This window comes from Pristiophorus japonicus, chromosome 9 (assembly GCF_044704955.1).
Source record: "Pristiophorus japonicus isolate sPriJap1 chromosome 9, sPriJap1.hap1, whole genome shotgun sequence".
In the NCBI taxonomy this organism is placed as follows: Eukaryota; Metazoa; Chordata; class Chondrichthyes; family Pristiophoridae; genus Pristiophorus; species Pristiophorus japonicus.
In genome coordinates, this window is record NC_091985.1 from 212548958 (window position 1) to 212563295 (window position 14338).

A 14338-nucleotide genomic window follows, 5' to 3' on the forward strand; every position below is an offset into this window, starting at 1 on the left:
TAAAGGAAGACTTGTATTTATAAAGTGCCTTTCATGACCTCCGGCTATCCGAAAGCGCTTTACAACCAATGAAGTACCTTTTAAATGCAGTTGCTGTTCGAATGGAGGAAATACAGCAACCAATTTGCACACAGCAGGCTCCCACAGACAGCAATGTGATAATGACCAGATAATCTGTTTTAGTGATGTTGGTTGAGAGATAATTGTTAGCCAGGACACCGGGGAGAACTCCCCTTTTATTCAAAGTAATGAAATGGGATATTTATACCCACTTGAGAGGTCAGATGGAGCCTCGGTCTCATGTGAAAGACGGCATTGGAATGTCGGCCTAGATTTTATGCTCAAGGCTCTGGAGGTGGACTTGAACCCACAACCTACTGATACAGAGACAAGAGTGCTACCACTGAGCCATAACTAACACCTCATTACTCTGGATTTCTTCAGTTCCCTTGCTGTCAGTTATTATCATGGACAAGTCCGATCTCCCCATATCTTTCAGAGTGCCTCTCCGAGCCTTGGGATCCAGGGAAGGTATTGGTAACATAGGAGCAGAAGAAATAGGAGCAGGAGTAGGCCATTTGGCCCCTCGAGCCTGCTCCGCCATTCAATAAGATCATGGCTGATCTGATCATGGACTCAGTTCCACTTCCCTGCCCGCTCCCCATAACCCTTTACTCCCTTATCACTCAAAAATCTATGACCCAGCCACCACAGCTCTCTGGGGCAGAGAATTCCATAGATTTACAACCCTCTGAGAGAAGAAATTTCTCCTCATCTCAGTTTTAAATGGGTGGCCCCTTATTTTAAGTCTATGGGCTCAATTTTGGCCAAGAGTTGCTCCTTTTTTTTGGAGCTACTTGATTTTTCTGGAGTATCTTAAAAATCCCCATTTTGCACAGTCAATTTGCGCCAGTGTAAGTGAGTTAGTCGGAATTTTTTTAGTTTAGTTTTTTTCTCAAAAAGAAGCATTACCAGCCACTTATGCCAGTTTTAGGCCACTTTGGCCAGCTAATAATTACTCCAAATTTATTAGGGCCAGCATATGTGGCCACTCCAGAAAACCTTTGCGGGAAGTTAAGAAATCAGTGCAGGTAGGTACATCGGAGGCCATTCGGCCTGCGATAGGGGCAGGAAGGGAAGCGGAGAGGACCTTGCACCATGACTTACAAAGCACTAAACAAAGCACAAGTAATAAGCATTCAAGAAGAAATAAAAAGTAGAACTAAGTCCAACCTTCATCTGAAAACTCGGCCCTGGGAGGCACACACAGGCTGCAGAAAACAAACTCACCGGACAGACTGCAGCAAGGGCAACACACAAGCAGCTACTTCAACAGCGGGTTGGCTGGTGAGGTAGGCCACTCGGCCAGGGATAGGTGCGTGGTGACCGGGAGACCACTCGGCCTGGGATAGGGGAGGGACGACAAGGAGACCACTCGGCCTGGGATAGGTGCAGGATGACCGATAGACTACACGGCCAGGGATAGGTGCAGGATGACCGAGAGACTACACGGCCAGGGATAGGTGCATGATGACCGGGAGACTACTCGGCCTGGGATAGGTGCGTGATGACCGGGAGACCACTCGGCCAGGGATAGGTGCGTGATGACCGGGAGACCACACGGCCAGGGATAGGTCCCGGATGACCGGGAGACCACTCGGCCTGGGATAGGGGCGGGACGACAAGGAGACCACTCGGCCTGGGATAGGTGCAGGATGACCGAGAGACCACTCGGCCAGGGATAGGTGCATGATGAACGGGAGACCACTCGGCCTGGGATAGGTGCAGGATGACCGAGAGACTACACGGCCAGGGATAGGTGCATGATGACCGGGAGACTACTCGGCCTGGGATAGGTGCGTGATGACCGGGAGACCACTCGGCCAGGGATAGGTGCGTGATGACCGGGAGACCACACGGCCAGGGATAGGTGCATGATGAACGGGAGACCACTCGGCCAGGGATAGGGGCGGGACGACAAGGAGACCACTCGGCCTGGGATAGGTGCAGGATGACCGAGAGACCACTCGGCCAGGGATAGGTGCATGATGAACGGGAGACCACTCGGCCAGGGATAGGTGCATGATGAACGGGAGACCACTCGGCCAGGGATAGGTGCATGATGACCGGGAGACTACTCGCCCTGGGATAGGTGCGTGATGACCGGGAGACCACTCGGCCAGGGATAGGTGCGTGATGACCGGGAGACCACTCGGCCAGGGATAAGTGCGTGATGACCTGGAGACCACACGGCCAGGGATAGGTGCAGGATGACCGGGAGACCACTCGGCCAGGGATAGGTGCAGGATGACCGGGAGAGCACTCGGCCAGGGATAGGGGCGGGACGCCAAGGAGACCACTCGGCCTGGGATAGGTGCAGGATGACCGAGAGACCACACGGCCAGGGATAGGTGCATGATGACCGGGAGACTACTCGGCCTGGGATAGGTGCGTGATGACCGGGAGACCACTCGGCCAGGGATAGGTGCATGATGACCGGGAGGCCACTCGGCCAGGGATAGGGGCGGGACGACAAGGGGACCACTCGGCCTGGGATAGGTGCAGGATGACCGAGAGACCACACGGCCAGGGATAGGTGCATGATGACCGGGAGACTACTCGGCCTGGGATAGGTGCATGATGACCGGGAGACCACTCGGCCAGGGATAGGTGCGTGATGAGGGGGAGACCACTCGGCCTGGGATAGGTGCATGATGACCGGGAGACCACTCGGCCAGGGATAGGTGCGTGATGAGGGGGAGACCACTCGGCCAGGGATAGATGCAGGATGACCGAGAGACCACACGGCCAGGGATAGGTGCATGATGACCGGGAGACTACTCGGCCTGGGATAGGTGCATGATGACCAGGAGACCACTCGGCCAGGGATAGGTGCGTGATGAGCGGGAGACCACTCGGCCAGGGATAGGTGCGTGATGACCGGGAGAACACTCGGCCAGGGATAGGGGCGGGACGACAAGGAGACCACTCGGCCTGGGATAGGTGCAGGATGACCGAGAGACCACACGGCCAGGGATAGGTGCAGGATGACCGGGAGACCACTCGGCCAGGGATAGGTGCGTGATGAGGGGGAGACCACTCGGCCAGGGATAGGTGCATTATGACCGGGAGACCACTCGGCCTGGGATAGGTGCGTGATGACCGGGAGACCACTCGGCCAGGGATAGGTGCAGGATGACCGGGAGACCACTCGGCCAGGGATAGGTGCGTGATGACCGGGAGACCACTCGGTCAGGGATAGGTGCAGGATGACCGGGAGACCACACGGCCAGGGATAGGTGCATGATGACCGGGAGACTACTCGGCCTGGGATAGGTGCGTGATGACCGGGAGACCACTCGGCCAGGGATAGGTGCATGATGACCGGGAGACCACTCGGCCAGGGATAGGTGCATGATGACCGGGAGGCCACTCGGCCAGGGATAGGTGCAGGATGACCGGGAGACCACTCGGCCAGGGATAGGGTCGGGACGTCAAGGAGACCACTCGGCCAGGGATAGGTGCAGGATGACCGGGAGACCACTCGGCCAGGGATAGGGGTGGGAACTCCCGACTTCGGAGCACACACAGACTGCAGGAAGCAAACTCACCGGACAGCAAAACACAAGCAGCTACGATTCCTTTAAAAAGTGACCTATTGCCAAATCTTGGCGCTACTGCACATGCGCGGACATTGCGACCCGACTCCAATACGCATGTGCAGACGTCCCTGGACTGTTTTCAATGCAGGACGCTGGCTCCGCCCTGACTCGACTGGCCACGCTGCGCGACGACGGAGGAAAGGCCAGACAGCGGCCAAAGTGGGGAGCGATTTTTTTCGGTGCACTTATCAATGGAGAAAAGTGGCGCATCTCCGGTAAGTGTGCCAAAAAAAGAGATGGGCCAAAATTAAGCCCTGGGCCAAAATTAAGCCCTTGGTCCATTAGTTTTAGTTTCCCCTATGAGTGGAAATATCTGCTCTGCATGCACCTTGTTGAGCCATCTTGTAAGTTTCAATGGAATTTTGGAAAAATGCAGGAAGCATATTCCTGATGTTGGGGAAGTCCAGAACCAGGGGTCACAGTCTAAGGATAACATAGAAACATAGAAAATAGGTGCAGGAGTAGGCCATTCGGCCCTTCGAGCCTGCACCACCATTCAATAAGATCATGGCTGATCATTCCCTCAGTACCCCTTTCCTGCTTTCTCTCCATACCCCTTAATCTCTTTAGCCGTAAGGGCCATATCTAACTCCCTCTTGAATATATCCAATGAACTGGCATCAACAACTCTCTGCGGCAGGGAATTCCACAGGTTAATAACTCTCTGAGTGAAGAAGTTTCTCCTCATCTCAGTCCTAAATGGCCTACCCCTTATCCTGAGACTATGTCCCCTGGTTCTGGACTTCCCCAACATCGGGAACATTCATCCCGCATCTAACCTGTCCAGTCTCGTCAGAATCTTATCTGTTTCTATGAGATCCCCTCTCATCCTTTAAACTCCAGTGAATAAAGGCCCAGTTGATCTAGTCGCTCATATGACAGTCCAGCCATCCTTGGAATCAGTCTGGTGAACCTTCGCTGCACTCCCTCAGTAGCAAGAACGTCCTTCCTCAGAGTAGGAGACACAATATTCCAGGTGAGGCCTCATTAAGGCCCTATACAACTGCAGTAACACCTCCGTGCTCCTATATTCAAATCCCTTAGCTATGAAGGCCAACATACCATTTGCCTTCTTCACCACCTGCTGTATCTGCATGCCCACTTTCAGTGATAAGGGGTAAGCCATTTAGGACCGAGATGAGGGAAAACATTTTCACCCAGAGAGTGGTAAATCTGTGGAATTCTCTACCACAGAAAGCTGTTAAGTCCAGTTCATTGGATATATTCAAGTAGGAGTTAGATGTGACCCTGACGGCTAAGGGAATCAGGGGTATGGAGAGAAGGCAGGAGTTGGGTACTGAAGTTGCATGATCAGCCATGATCATAGTGAATGGTGGTGCAGGCTTGAAGGGCCAAATGGCCTGCTCCTGCACCTATTTTCTATATTTCTGTTTCTAACATTACCTCTCATTCTTCTGAACTCCAATGTGTATAGGCCCCAACTACTAAACTTATCCTCATAAGTCAACCCAATCATCTCTGGAATCAACCTAGTTAACCTTTTCTGAACAACCTCCAATGCAAGTATATCCTTCCTTAAATACGAAGAACAAAACTGTACACAGTACTTGTCATGTATGTATTTTGGGATCACTAGCCACTAGATGGCATCTTTGTTGGAGGTCATTGGGCTGCACACACATGGTACAGCCCAAGTGTAAAAATCCAGCCATCTTGTACGTTAGGCACTTTAGGCCTTAATAAAGCAGAGGCAAGGTTGTACCTCTTGGAGTTAAACAGTACTCAGTCTTACAGTTATTGCATTTGGTGACGCGAATACAAGAATCTTTGCATGCAAAAATTAGCACAATTGGATTGTTAGAGCGACTCATAGAGGGAGAAGATTGGGCAGACTTTGTAAGCCATTTGAGCCAGTACTTCATGGCCAACAAAATGGAGGAGGTCAGCAAAACCGATCGGCGCCGGGCCGTGTTCCTTACTCTTCGCGATCCAAAGATTTTTGCTCTGATAAGGAATCTACTCCTGCCTGCGAGTCCAAAGGAAAAGACATATGAACAATTGTGTACATTGGTACAGGACCACCTTAAGCCAGACGAAGGCATCACCATCTCGAGATACAGATTTTATACGCACGTTCACTCGGAGGGCCATAATGCGGCAGAATTCGCTGCCGACGTCTAGCAAGATGGTGCAAGTTTGGGGCTGTGTTGGCAGACATGCTGCATGACTTCTTCATTATCGGCATCAACCATGAGGTGATCCTGGGTAAACTACTGGTGGTAGAGACATTGGACTTGAACAGGGCCATCACGATCGCTCAATCATGATAGAAGTCTAAAGCAAATATCTGAAAAATCGAAACTCGGCAAGTACTGTAAATGTGATTGAATCAGCGTTCGGCAGAGCGGCACATGGCTGGCCTACCTGACTGCGTACGTGTAACCTGTGGTTGCCTAAAATCTGTGAGCGGAATGCATCCAATTTCTCCGTGTTGGTGTTGTGGGGGAAATCACCGGCACCAGCAGTGCCAATTTAACCAATATAATTGTACTGGCTGTCTGAGAGTGGGGCATCTCCAGCGCAAGTGTCCGCAGATGAGCAAGCGTGCTGCGACACACCACATGAAGGATGATGGGCAGACTAGCGTGGATCCGGATACACAATCCAAGATACCAGAGGAGGAAATGTATGGACTGTACTCGTTCCTAACTAAGAGCAAACTGATAATGATTAACATGAAATTTAATGGGGTACCGGTATCAATGGAACTGGACACCGGGGCGAGTCAATCGATAATGAGCGAGAATGCATTCGACAAGCTGTGGGATACTAAGTCTGTGAGGCCCAGACTGAGTACAGTCAATGCCAAGTTGCATACATACACCAAAGAACTCATAACGGTGATTGGCAGTGCCACAATTAAAGTGTCGTATGATGCTGCAGTTCACAAGTTACCACTATGGATTGTCCCAGGCAATGGCCCAACACTGTTCGGCAGGAACTGGCTTGAAAAAATCAGATGTGACTGGAATGACATCAAGGCGTTGTCGTCGGAGGAAGATACATGTGCCCAAGTATGAGCAAGTTTCCCTCGCTGTTCGAACCGGGCATCGGCAACTTCACGGGAGCCGAGGTGCAGATCCATGTGGACTCGGATGGAAGACCCGTCCATCATAAAGCTCGGGCAGTTCCGTATATGATGAGGGAGAAGGTCGAAATTGAATTGGACAGACTCCAGCATGAAGGGATCATTTCACCGGTTGAATTTAATGAATGGGCCAGCCCCATCGTTCCTGTGCTGAAAAGTAATGACACATTCAGAATCTGTGGAGACTACAAGGCTACGATCAACAGGGTTTCGAAACAGGATCAGTACCCATTACCGAAGGCTGATGACTTGTTTGTAATGCTAGCCAGGGGGAAGTCGTTCCCCAAACTGGACTTGACATCGGCCTACGTGACACAGGAGCTGGTCGAGATATTGAAGAGACTTACGTGCATTAACACGCATAAAGGACTGTTTATTTACCACAGGTGCCCTTTTGGAATTTCCTCAGCTGCAACAATATTCTAGAGGAACATGGAGAGTCTACTGAAGTCCGTTCCTAGAACCGTCATGTTCCAAGATGACCTCCTGATTACAGGTCGTGAGTCCAAGGAACATCTGAACAAAATGGATGAGGTTCTACAGTGTCTGGACAGAGTGGGACTCAGACTGAAATGCTCGAAATGCATCTTCATGGCACCAGATGTCGAATTCCTGGGAAGGAAAATTGCTGCTGACAGCATGGATGCGAAAACCAAGGCAATCAAGAATGCATCCAAGCCACAGAATGTGTTGGAGCTGCGCTCATTTCTGGGTCTACTCAACTACTTCGGTACCTTCCTACCTAAATTGAGCAACTTATTAGAAACACTACACATGCTGCTAAGAAAAGGCGACAACTGGGTGTGGGGTGCATCTCAAGACAGATCTTTTGAGAAAGCCACTAATATGCTTTGCTCTAACAAGTTGCTGGTACATTATGACTCATGTAAACATTTAGTATTGGCCTGTGATGCTTCGTCATATGGAATTGGTTGTGTAATCCAACAAGCTAATGAGTCGGGTAAACTTCAACCAGTCGCATATGCATCAAAACGTTTGTCTAAAGCAGAAAGAGCCTACAGCATGGTAGAAAAAGAAGCTCTAGCCTGTGTGGATGGGGTTAAAATGATGCATCAGTACCTGTTCGGTCTTCTGTTTGAAGTGGAGACAGATCACAAGCCGTTCATTTCAATGTTCTCTGAAAGCAAAGGTATCAATACCAATGCTTCATCCCACATCCAGAGGTGGACGCTGACATTATCCGCTTATGATTGTCATTCGCCATAGACCTGGCAATGAGAATTGTGCTGATGCTTTGAGCCACCTGCCATTGCCCACACCGGAGGTGGAAATGCCACAATTGGCAGACCTATTGTTAGTTATGGATGCTTTTGAGAGTGAAGGAACCCCTGTCACGGCTCAACAAGTTAAGACCTGAACCAGCCAGGACCCGATTTTATCGGTGGTGAAGAGTTGCATTCTCAAAAGTGATTGGTCTGCCATACCCAAGCAAATGTGCGATGAGACCAAACCTTACACTCGTCACAAAGACGAACTGTCTATTCAGTCAGATTGTATACTGTGGGGCAATCGTGTTGTTATGCCCAAGGGAGATAGATTTGTACGTGAGCTACATAGCACTCTTCCTGGCATTGTAATGATGAAAGCCATTGCCAGGTCTCATGTATGGTGGCTGGGAATTGACTCTGAGCTGGAATCATGTGGGCATCGGTGTAACACTTGCATGCAGCTCAGCAAAGCATCAGTAGAATCACCGCTGAGTCTGTGGTTGTGGCCATCTAAAACATGGTCCAGGATCGACATAGACTTTGCAGGTCCCTTTCTGGGGAAGATGTTTTTAGTTGTGTTAGATGCATATTCGAAGTGGATAGAATGTATAATCATGTCATCCAGCACGTCCACAGCTACCATTGAGAATCTCAGTGTCATGTTCGTGCTATATGGTCTGCCTGACATAGTGGTGAGTGAAAACGGATCGTGCTTCACCAGTCAGGAGTTTCAAGAGTTCGTAGAACTCAGTGGTATCAAACATGTAAGGTCAGCACCATTCAAACTTGCATCCAATGGACAAGCAAAACGTGCTGTCCAAATCATAAAGCAGAGAATTAAGCGAGTAACCCAAGGGTCACTTCAGACCCACCTGTCATACATACTGCTTAGAAACATGGAAACATAGAAAATAGGTGCAGGAGTAGGCCATTCGGCCCTTCTAGCCTGCACTACCATTCAATGAGTTCATGGCTGAACATGCAACTTCAGTACCCCATTCCTGCTTTCTCGCCATACCCCTTGATCTCCCTAGTAATAGAAACATAGAAATTAGTTACAGGACAAGACCACATGTGCTTACCGGGGTCTCGCCTGCTGAACTAATGATGAAGAGAGGTCTCAAGACGAAGCTATCTCTGGTACATCCTGATTTGAATAATCATGTTGAATATAGAAGACAAAGTTAGCAAGGGTATCACGATTGCGCAGCTGTGTCACGCGATATTTCTGTAAATGATCCTGTATATGTTCTGAATTATGGTCAGGGTCCCAAGTGGATCGCTGGTACTGTCATGGCCAAGGAGTGCAACAGAGTATTTATTGTCAACCTCAAAAATGGGCAAACATGTAGGAAACATATGGATCAGACAAAGCTGCCGCACAGGACGAACCAGAAGAGTCGGAGGAAGAGACAACCAACCTTCCCCCCAATCATCAGAAGACTCGACGGTCATCAGTGAATGTGAGCTTTCAATCACTGACATGTTCAATGAAAATGGACATTCAATCCCTGACTTGGTCATTGCCACTCCCACCAGGTCAGCCACCCAGCCACAATCACAACAAACTCTGAACACTCATCCAAGGCTGGATTTGAACTGAGACGGTCAACCCGGGAGCATAAAACACCGGACCATCTCAATTTGTAAAAGACTATGTTAAGATCTCAGAGGGGTGTATTGTCATGTATGTACTTTTGGAATCGCTAGTCACTAGATGGTGTCATTGTTGGAAGCCTTTGGGCTGCATGCACACGGTGCAACCTAAGTATAAAAGGCCAGCCATTTTATACGTTAGGCACTTTGGGCCTTAATAAAGCAGAACCAAGGTTGTACACCTCTTGGAGTTAAACAGTATTCAGTCTTACAGTTATTGCATACATAACATAGAAACATAGACATAGAAACATAGAAAATAGGTGCAGGAGTAGGCCATTCGGCCCTTCTAGCCTGCACCGCCATTCAATGAGTTCATGGCTGAACATTCAACTTCAGTACCCCATTCCTGCTTTCTCGCCATACCCCTTGATCCCCCTAGTAGTAAGGACCTCATCTAACTCCTTTTTGAATATATTTAGTGAATTGGCCTCAACAACTTTCTGTGGTAGAGAATTCCACAGGTTCACCACTCTCTGGGTGAAGAGGTTCCTCCGCATCTCGGTCCTAAATGGCTTACCCCTTATCCTTAGACTGTGACCTCTGGTTCTGGACTTCCCCAACATTGGGAACATTCTTCCTGCATCTAACCTGTCTAACCCCGTCAGAATTTTATATGTTTCTATGAGGTCCCCTCTCATTCTTCTGTACTCCAGTGAATACAAGCCCAGTTGATCCAGTCTTTCTTGATAGGTCAGTCCCGCCATCCCGGGAATCAGTCTGGTGAACCTTTGCTGCACTCCCTCAATAGCAAGAATGTCCTTCCTCAGGTTAGGAGACCAAAACTGTACACAATACTCCAGGTGTGGCCTCACCAATGCCCTGTACAACTGTAGCAACACCTCCCTGCCCCTGTACTCAAATCCCCTCGCTATGAAGGCCAACATGCCATTTGCTTTCTTAACCGCCTGCTGCATCTGCATGCCAACCTTCAATGACTGATGTACCATGACACCCAGGTCTCTTTGCACCTCCCCTTTTCCTAATCTGTCACCATTCAGATAATAGTCTGTCTCTCTGTTTTTACCACCAAAGTGGATAACCTCACATTTATCCACATTATACTTCATCTGCCATGCATTTGCCCACTCACCGAACCTATCCAAGTCGCTCTGCAGCCTCACAGCATCCTCCTCGCAGCTCACACTGCCACCCAACTTAGTGTCATCCGCAAATTTGGAGATACTACATTTAATCCCCTCATCTAAATCATTAATGTACAGTGTAAACAGCTGGGGCCACAGCACAGAACCTTGCGGTACCCCACTAGTCACTGCCTGCCATTCTGAAAAGTACCCATTTACTCCTACTCTTTGCTTCCTGTCTGACAACCAGTTCTCAATCCATGTCAGTACACTACCCCCAATCCCATGTGCTCTAACTTTGCACATCAATCTCTTGTGTGGGACCTTGTCGAATGCCTTCTGAAAGTCCAAATATACCACATCAACTGGTTCTCCCTTATCCACTCTACAGGAAACATCCTCAAAAAATTCCAGAAGATTTGTCAAGCATGATTTCCCTTTCACAAATCCATGCTGACTTGGACCTATCATGTCACCTCTTTCCAAATGTACTGCTATGACATCCTTAATAATTGATTCCATCATTTTACCCACTACCGATGTCAGGCTGACCGGTCTATAATTCCCTGTTTTCTCTCTCCCTCCTTTTTTAAAAAGTGGGGTTACATTGGCTACCCTCCACTCCATAGGAACTGATCCAGAGTCAATGGAATGTTGGAAAATGACAGTCAACGCATCCACTATTTCCAAGGCCACCTCCTTAAGTACTCTGGGATGCAGTCCATCAGGCCCTGGGGATTTATCGGCCTTCAATCCCATCAATTTCCCCAACACAATTTCCCGGCTAATAAGGATTTCCCTCAGTTCCTCCTCCTTACTAGACCCCCCGACCCCTTTTATAACCGGAAGGTTGTTCGTGTCCTCCTTCGTGAATACCGAACAAAAGTACTTGTTCAATTGGTCCGCCATTTCTTTGTTCCCCGTTATGACTTCCCCTGATTCTGACTGCAGAGGACCTACGTTTGTCTTTACTAACTTTTTCTCTTTACATATCTATAGAAACTTTTGCAATCCGTCTTAATGTTCCCTGCAAGCTTCTTCTCATACTCCATTTTCCCTGCCCTAATCAAACCCTTTGTCCTCCTCTGCTGAGTTCTAAATTTCTCCCAGTCCACAGGTTCGCTGCTATTTCTGGCCAATTTGTATGCCACTTCCTTGGCTTTAATACTATCCCTGATTTCCCTTGATAGCCACGGTTGAGCCACCTTCCCTTTTTTATTTTTATGCCAGACAGGAATGTACAATTGTTGTAGTTCATCCATGCGGTCTCTAAATGTCTGCCATTGCCCATCCACAGTCAACCCCTTAAGTATCATTCGCCAATCCATCCCAGCCAATTCACGCCTCATACCTTCAAAGTTAGCCTTCTTTAAGTTCTGGACCATGATCTCTGAATTAACTGTTTCATTCTCCATCCCAATGCAGAATTCCACCATATTATGGTCACTTTTCCCCAAGGGGCCTCGCACAACGAGATTGCTAATTAATCCTCTCTCATTACATAACACCCAGTCTAAGATGGCCTCCCCCCTAGTTGGTTCCTCGACATATTGGTCTAAAAAACCATCCCTTATGCACTCCAGAAAATCCTCCTCCACTGTATTGCTTCCAGTTTGGTTAGCCCAATCTATGTGCATATTAAAGTCACCCATTATAACTGCTGCACCTTTATTGCACGCACCCCTAATCCCCTAATTTCCTGTTTGATGCCCTCCCCAACAGTACTCCAGGTGGGGCCTCACCAATACCCTGTACAGTTGTAGCAGGACTTCTCTGCTTTTATAGTCTATTCCCCCTTGCAATAAAGGCCAACATTCCATTTGCCTTCCTGATTACTTGCTGTACCTGCATACTAACGTTTTTGTGTTTCATGCACAAGGACCCCGGGTCTCTCTCTCCTGCAGCACATAACAATTCTTCTCCATTTAAATTATAATTTGCTTTTCTATTATTTCTGCCAATGTAGATAACCTCACATTTTCCCACATTATACTCCATCTGCCAAATTTTTGCCTACAAACTTAGCCTGTATATATCCCTTTGCATATTTTTTGTGTTCTCCTCACAATTTGCTTTCCCACCTATCTTTGTAGCATCAGCAAACTTGGCTACATTACACTCAGTCCCTTCATCCAAGTTATTAATATAGATTATAAATAGTTGAGGACCCAGCACCGATCCCTGTGGCACCCACTAGTCACTGTTTGCCAACCGAAAAAAGACCCATTTATCCTGACTCTGTTTTCTGTTAGTTGGTTAGCCAATCCTCTATCCATGCTCATATATTATCCCCAACCCTGTGAGCTTTTATCTGAAGTGGGATATTGTGTCCTCCAGAAATTAAGGGGTTAACAATGCAACCTGCCACTAGCTGAGACAGCACATAAACCACAGACAAGCTTTAGCGAAAGTAAATCCCCTGAAATAACATCTGAAGTGTGAGCAATGGATGTGGTTTGTAAATGGCGAAGAAGTAATAATGGCTTTGGATGTACAAACCACAAGCTTCAAGCGAACTTTGAACAGATGTACTGCCGACCGAAATAGGTTGAGTAACTGTATAAAGGTAATGACGAAATGTTGTTCGGAGAGAGAGGGGGTTGAACTGAGTTGCGAAATCACACTTAGCCACCTCCCCCTTGCAAGTAAAAATAAACAACTCTTTATTACTCTGAAACAGACGTGTGTGCAGAGGCTGTACTGAGGGTGTGCTGCACTGTCAGAGGGGCAGTACTGAGGGAGCGCTGTACTGTTGGAGGGACTGTACTGAGGAAGTGCTGCACTGTCTGAGGGCAGTACTGAGGGAGCGCTGTACTGTCGGAGGGGCAGTACTGAGGAAGTGCTGCACTGTCGGAGTGGCAGTACTGAGTGAGCGCTGTACTGTCGGAGCGGCAGTACTGAGGGAGCACTGTACTATCGGAGGTGCCGTCTTTCAGGGTGATACGTAAAACTGAGGTCCTGTCTCCTCTCCCACAAGTGGATGGAAAAGATCCCATGGCACTACCTCTCTGGTGCCAATATTTATCCTTCAATGTTCATCACTAAACAGATCATCGGGTCATTTATCACATTGGTCGTCGCGTTTCCTACATTACAACAATGGCTACACTTCAAAAAAAGTACTTCATTGGCTGCAAAGCGCTTTGGGACATCCGCTGGTCGTGAAATGCGCTATAGAAATGCAAGTCTTTCTTTCTGAAGGTGGGATGATCACTGATTATATTTTTTTATTTAAAGAGTAGAGTCAGCTCCTCAAAATAAACAGAACATCAGGAGGAGTCCCTCTATATAACAACTTGTATTTATATAGCGCCTTTAATGGAGTGAAACGTCCCAAGGCGCTTCACAGGAGTATTGTGTGATATAAGTTTGACATAAGTAGAAATTCGTGCAGGTGGAGGTAGATTTTAAGGAGTGTCTTGAAGGAGGAAACAGAGGTAGCAAGTTTTAGACAGGGAGTTCCAGAGCTTGGGGCCCAGGCAACACAAGGCTTGGCCACTAATGGTTGAGCGATTATAATTAGGGATGCTCAGGTGGGCAGAATTAGAGGAGCGCAGACATCTGACAGGCCAGGCAGGGGTGCATTGGAATAGTCAA

General features: G+C 48.3%; 1 protein-coding gene across 1 annotated transcript in view; it reads left to right on the forward strand.

Annotated features, from left to right (window-relative positions):
* Window positions 1-14338, forward strand: part of LOC139274112 (uncharacterized) — a 438299-nt gene that overhangs the window by 244218 nt on the left and 179743 nt on the right. The window contains 1 exon segment of the mRNA XM_070891155.1: window positions 3751-3877. Within this exon segment, the coding sequence (XP_070747256.1) occupies window positions 3751-3877 (127 nt within the window).